The 6,998-nt window shown below is 34.8% G+C and overlaps 1 protein-coding gene across 1 annotated transcript; it reads right to left on the reverse strand.

The window, feature by feature from the left end:
• Positions 1–1,113: 1,113 nt before the first annotated feature.
• Positions 1,114–5,656, reverse strand: LOC148600174 (uncharacterized). Its single transcript, XM_088559336.1, has 2 exons — positions 4,946–5,656; positions 1,114–1,904 (listed from the first exon to the last, which is right to left on the reverse strand). Exons 1-2 carry the CDS (start codon positions 5,619–5,621, stop codon positions 1,441–1,443), a joined length of 1,140 nt encoding a protein of 379 aa, XP_088415462.1. The 5' UTR covers positions 5,622–5,656; the 3' UTR covers positions 1,114–1,440.
• Between the last annotated feature and the right edge of the window lie 1,342 nt (positions 5,657–6,998).

The following is a 6,998-nucleotide window of genomic DNA, read 5'->3' on the forward strand; positions in this document are numbered from 1 at the left end:
TAAAATCATACATACAAAGTAACAAAAGCAAATGAGCAACTCGGACTCCACTAACAACTGGGAGTATGGACCAGGTGCACCAGTAGGGCAAGCGTCCTCTGATTTTCTAAAAAGTCCTGTCCGGGGTAGACGAAAGAGGAAAGAAAAACTATGACATGATGAATAAATCCGTTTTCATGGCGCAGATGGATACACCGTAACGATTCATGAGTTCATGATGACGACCATAAAACTTCTGTATTAATGAGTGGTATAACAGAAGTACATGTTTTTGTGCCATACATGACAAAAAAAGATAAGCTAAATGAAGAGCAATAAAATGAAAAAGTATACAAGGGAATCGAATCCCTTACATTGTCCCTCCAAGGCTATTACGTTTTGTTGGTTTTATATTATCAAAAAGTCCCGTTAAACAACACATACTTGTATAAATATATACTAGTACAATTAATTAATGTGCATAGATCTTTTAGGGTTGTAAATACTGCTGAATTTTCCCTATATTTTTAGTAACTGTTGAACTATAATCAACAAAATTTGCCCTAGTCCAGCTTAGAATATATCCTAAAATATCCGTTTTATGTTTATCAATTTATTTAAACTATATATACATGTACAGATGAGATCAGTTCTAATCTCTCACGAAACTGTCCTAGAACCGTCAGAAGAACAGTATTATGACAGATTTAGAACAATTCTCGGACAGTTCTAGAGTCAGCTTTTCTGAAAGTTCTAGTAGAGATGGCTCTACAGGTCGAACTGCTCTTGTAGCGCCAGCTCGATTAGAACTGTCAGAAAAGTTGCCACTATTAGCAGAACTGTTCTTGTAGATTAGGTTTTGCTGGCAGAACTGTCAGATGAGTCGACTCAAGAACTGTTCTATGCCACTTTTATAACTGTCCTAGAAACGGCTCTTCTAACAGTTCCCCCTGAGAGGTAAGAACCGATCTCATCGGTGCATGATGAGACGGTTTGAAGAAAAGAGGATGCGTGACGAGGAAAGTGGTGATAGCTAACGTTTATGTGCACTTGCGCACAAAAAAACATACATACATTTGTATTTTATACATATTTTATAAACACGTTTTGGTACAGCTTTTATTTTTTCGTGAAATAATTATTATACCAGACAGATAAAATCTGTAACATAATTGAGTTCATTTTCCAAATAAGTTCTAGAGCTGCTTGGTCGGACTTCACATGTTCCGTTATGGCATCATAATATCACAAGTCTTATGGTTTGTTGATGAAAAAATCTCGCTAAAGACTTCCGTTACGCGCGCGCCTGCTCATTAGCTAATTATTTTGTTTTCAATGGAAACACCTTGAGAACAATCTGTCTCAGACTAACGAAACCTGAAAACGGGCGGCTGATGAAAATTTCAAGTTTTTTTTTTTGTTTTTGTTTTTGTGTAGTTGTAGCACTAGCTGTCAATTTATTTATAAAGAACATAACTCTTTGTTTCCGTATAAAACATGTCTAGCAACTGATCCAATAGTTGTATTAAGATATTTTACATCATTGAAATCATGTTGATGCTTATAAAAACGTATATATAAGTGAATGGCATAATTATTTGACCAATCAAAATTCAATTTAAATAAAAGCGGAAGTTGAGTGTAGTTAGGTCTGACAAACGTCTTGTTTTCGACGTGAATAATATGCGGGTGCTTTTTCGAGATTTTATATGGTAGTATAGTTGAGTGAAAGGCCCATTGGTCTTTTGTGTAAGTCTTGTATTCTTCAAACCACAGTTTCAGGAATGCTGCGTTCGGTTCAGAAAGTATGAGTCCATTACTAAGATTATCATCCAGGGCGTGGCTTAATGTAAATGGGTACTTTCTCAGTGGTGTAAGGGACTTTAAAATGATTTCGTCAGTGTCGAGATAAATTCCACCATACTCTGCAAATAAACATTTACTTGAATGAATAAATGAAGTGTTTACTGTCATGTGCATAACTAAATTGTAAACTGTAAGAAACGTACGTGATCAGGATTACAAAACAAGAAAATCACAAGACAAAACATTATATAACAGTGAAACTTGTCAAACCCTAACCCTGTAAGAATCAGGCAGTGGGTGAAACGTGGTATGAAAAAAAATCACATGCATTTACTATAACTAGTTGCACCATCAGAATCAAGGATAACAGACAAGATATTCCGTATCATTTTGATATATTGAGTTATAATTTCACTGAAATGTTCTGAAAATGAACAACTCTGATAACTCTGTCGAAAACCCCATTTTGTAACATTCTACTGAAAAAATTATGAACAAAGCCATTGATACAGAGATCTAATAATGGTCTTTCCAAAAAGAGAAAGTATCCTTGAGTGATATTTCATTGTCAGATCGATGGGGTTTTGACATGCATGTTTCAGATTTTTCCCATTCTAACTGATTCTTACAAATACACCATAGAGAAAGTATCCTTGAGTGATATTTCATTGTCAGATCGGTGAGTTTTTGACATGCATGTTTCATATTTTCCCATTCTGCCTGATTCTTGCAAATACTTACACTAAATAATCCGAAAATCTGTGTAAAAGAGACATTTTTGAAAGTACGTTTCTGAAATGGAGTAGGTATTGCCTATATCAGCGAGCACCGTGAGCTTTACCATACTTTTACCGTCTGTGCGAGACACGTGGGAATAGCAAATAGATTTTGTGTCGCAAGTGCCATATCTTTATTTACGTTTCAGCAGCAAGCGAAATCAATGTTTTCATTTGAAAATCTACTTGGTTAAAAAAGGGGAAATGCTTTTTTTTTTTAAATGAATGAGTAAACATTTTTTTTTCCAAAATGTTGAACATATATTTTTTTTTCATAAAAGACTTTGTAGCACTTCGAAATACTTAACAATTTTTAACCCTTAAATGCATCTTCAGCACCATCATTTTCTGTTTTATCATACTTCTCCACGGATGGTGGGAATATTTTACATATATCATGTGACGTAAACAAAATTCAGACGCAACTGGCAGCTGTAAATTCCAAAAGAAGAAAACGATTGCCTTTCCTATCTTAGAAAAGCTTTACTTCGATTTGGATAATACAATCGGAGTATTTTTTTCCGAGGCGGGCTAGGTTCTTGACAACAGCAACGAAACAGCGGAGATACACGTAGCACTACGTATATCCACGTTCTTCCCGAACTTAAAAAAAAACACATCATATTCACTTATTTTAATAAGAAACAAAATAGAAAAGACTCGATAAATATCAGAAAACTTTTTTAAGATGAACTTATTTTTATTGAAGCGTAATCATAACCTGTATATTTTTATTTGTTAGATTTAAGGAAACGACCAATTTTCTCCGTAAGGACAGTTACTTTTGGTTACTTCCGGTACAGGACTTGCTTTTCGTTAGAATATTGGGGAACCAAAAGGAAAATTAGATAGTATACATGTAATTACCATAGAGGTCACATCGCTTCGCGGTGCTCGCTATCAGTCTAAATGTATTTTTAACTTGATATCATACCACTGTCTAAACCGAAAGAATTCTAAAGTCCTAAAGGGGATTGGTTTAGACAGGTTTCACTGTGTTATACCAATTTCCGGCATAGATGTACTGTCTGTCAATTTTGTTTGCAGTGGTGTTTCAAAAATTTTATTTATTTACATATCACTGAAACTTCGAAACTGTCGCTACAGAAAAACTCAAAACTGATATTTTGTATATTTACAAATTGATTGGTTCCTTTCCTCTTTCGATTACAATAGACTTGACTTTTTATGAACAACTCGGCGGGTGTATGGTATAAAACTTTCGGGGGGAGGGGGGTCAAAATTGCGAAAAATGGCCAAACTTTTGTCAGAACTTGCCAATAATGATTAAAAACGATGAGTGCTGTCAGAATCTGTCTGGCAATTGAGCAAAGTGTGCATGTTCTGTCCTACGACAGCTTCTGCCAGCCCGTGGTCAGACCCTGTCAAGATATCTGTATTATCTGCCTGCCACAGAACAGTCATTCTGTCAGAATTTAATGGAAGTTAGAAGTGGTCACAACTTTAACAAGGACACAAGGTCTCGACAGTTTTATTGGGACATTTATGTATATTTGCACAGGTCGTTCATCACCTACTAGTACCTAAAAATAGAATTGACCCAAATCTTTGAATTATTAGTAAGATATTTCAACGAACATAATATTGTATTTGATATATACATGTACGTGTAAACAAATATGGCAATCTATATACTTCAGAATAATTCTGAATTGAAGAAAGCTATCATACAAAATACATGAAAAATGTATGTTTGCTATAACTGCGCAGGCCAAGTTTTGTGCACAGCGAAACACGTCTAAACTGGAACCATTTCGGACTACAGGTTTTGTTCGGTTTGCACAGGTTCAAATTCTATTGAGACTGAAATGAATGGACTTCATAAGATGTCTGGTTTAGTAAATTACTCTTAAGGAGGTAGATCTAGGGTAAGGAACACAACTCTTACAAATCATTGGAACGTCTGTATTCACCATTTTACATCAATCTCGTGTAAGTATCAAAGTGACTTGGATTAATTTTATTCTGTCTCAGTTGAAAGCTTGATAGGCTCTGGAGAAATTGAATATGATACAAACATATCACTGACCTCTAGAGTTATGTCCCATACACTAGGTCTACTTCCTTAATTACGGATTTTTACGAGTTCGGTTAAAAAAGTTTCACTATACTTTCACTTTTTCCAGAGGTTATATAAATCCTTATTTCTTAAGGAGGTACCTAATATCTCTAATTTATTTAGGCCGTTTAAAATTCTTGTTTTTTTTTCAGTGAGAATTTGAAAACTTTTGATCACAAAGATGCTTTGAATTTGATATCAGAATGTCACAAAAATAAAACTTTTTTTTTGTCGAAGAAGCTCGATAAAGAATCAATAATACTAGTATATACTGTATAATCCTGCGTACAGCTAGTGTACTTACTTTGAAGCGTTTGTATTCTTCCTACATCGGCTTTATGTTCTAACTTGGCCAACTTCTTCCCGAACACTGTTTCCGGTGGCTGTCTAAAAACGTGTAATATATTTGGCACAACATGAAGTAAATAATCCCAGTAAAAACCGTATGGCACATGGTCTCCGTGAAATAATATCAGGCATGGTTTCAGAAACTTACTAGCACTAATAACACTGAGGAAGTGATAAAAATTCAATTCATGTTTTGAAAACCACATATAGTGGACGATATTTGGCACAGGGTTTCCGTCATAGCAGTTGTGTAAAATATAGCTATTAAGACACTGCGAATCGTCATATATCTTTTGAACAGTTCCAACATTTTTTACTTTAACCATCATAGCTGTAGATTGTTTCTGGCAGTTGATCAATATTTGTTGTCGTTCCTGACCTGCATGGAAGACCGGCATACTTGGACAAGGAACTGTACATTGGAAACTCCAATTATTAACTCTATTTTTATTGCATTGCTTCACATTTAGGTTGAACTTGTTTAGAGAAGATTTTAATTTCTTTATAATAAATTCATTCAGCTTGATAGTGTTTAGATGGAAATTTAATGTTGTGAACGAGTGTTGTGATTGACGGGGGGTTGTGTATGGTGGATTCCGTTTCTCAACGCAAGAACAGTTCTTGAACTTCATTTTGCATTTTACATCCAAGCATGTCTCATTACTGTTTTTATCTGAAAAGAAGTAAGCATGCGTAATATATTTTCATATTAGATAGTTGAAATTGTCTTATTTAGTGCCCGATACAGAGATCAGGTTTCCGGAGCTATTGTTGGTCCATTTTCAAAAAAAAATTGTCCAACTTTGACTGAGTTCCAACACACATAAAATTTTGCAGTAATGTTAATTGACGAAATGCACCTTTCACATAGTTAATTGTTAATGTTAAGATAGGTTGGTTAAGTGTTGAGGTGGAGAGTTAAGTGGTGGGATGGCGAATTAAGTGGTGAGATGGCGTATCGAGTGGTGAGATGGCGTAAAAGTGTTGATGAAGCGTGGTAAAATAATTTTGACTGCTGTTCATGAAATGAAAATGGAGGGAACATATTGCATTGAAAAGGGTCAATGGGTATATCAGAACTTACCCAATTCTTACATGGAACGTTACTTATAAGATATAACTTTTTATTATCTTATACGTAAGGTTGGGCCAATACATTATTCTATTCGTATAAGTTCTAATTGAAATAAATGTATACGTACACAGGAGGATCAGAGATGGGAGGTATTTATTACAATCATATGTATAAAATTTATGATAGACTGGATATCACTGGAGCACACCCACCCTCTCCCTCCTTAGGCACGTCAGCACCACCCCCTTTTTCGGAATATCTGGAACCCCCTCCACCAACCACAATACAGCTAATACTTACGGTTTCTGCCGTCAACGAAGTTCTGTGTCTTGTCGTATAATATCGTAGAAGTTTCTATAAACACTTTCTCTTTGTGAAGAAAAGCAAAAACGAAAAACAAACACAGAAGAACGGCTAGTGGGATTTTCTTTAGAAAGTCACCCATTTTTAAATAAATCTGATATCACAAAAGAGGATTTCGTTCGTCTGAAAAGAAAATGACCGAATCCGTCATTTCTTTGGCAGTTAATTTTCTAATTTATGAGTAAAGCCACCAGTTTAGGTAACTGACTAAATTCTAACGATTTTACGTGGTTAATTTCATAAAGTTCTCTCTGCTGTTTACTTATAAACTCCATTCAAATATTTAATAAAAGTCGATTACATGTACAGGAATGTAAAACTATATTTACTTTCTTTAAAAGTGAATACAAAAATGTATCTGTTCAATACGAAAACGTTTACTTTATAGCACGTATTGAACACATTGAACTGTAATTTTGTTTCCCCATTACGTATGCGTAATCCATTTTATATTCCAGCATTTAGCTGAAAACAAAGGTCTCGAATAGCACAAACACACAGCTTTCTCTTAGAAATGCATTTCTGAGATCGTAGGCTGACTCCACATGGGTATAAATATATATATATATGT

This window comes from Perna viridis, chromosome 13, assembly GCF_037379345.1.
Source record: "Perna viridis isolate PV_CMFRI_1.1 ecotype Kerala chromosome 13, ASM3737934v1, whole genome shotgun sequence".
Taxonomy (NCBI): domain Eukaryota; kingdom Metazoa; phylum Mollusca; class Bivalvia; order Mytilida; family Mytilidae; genus Perna; species Perna viridis.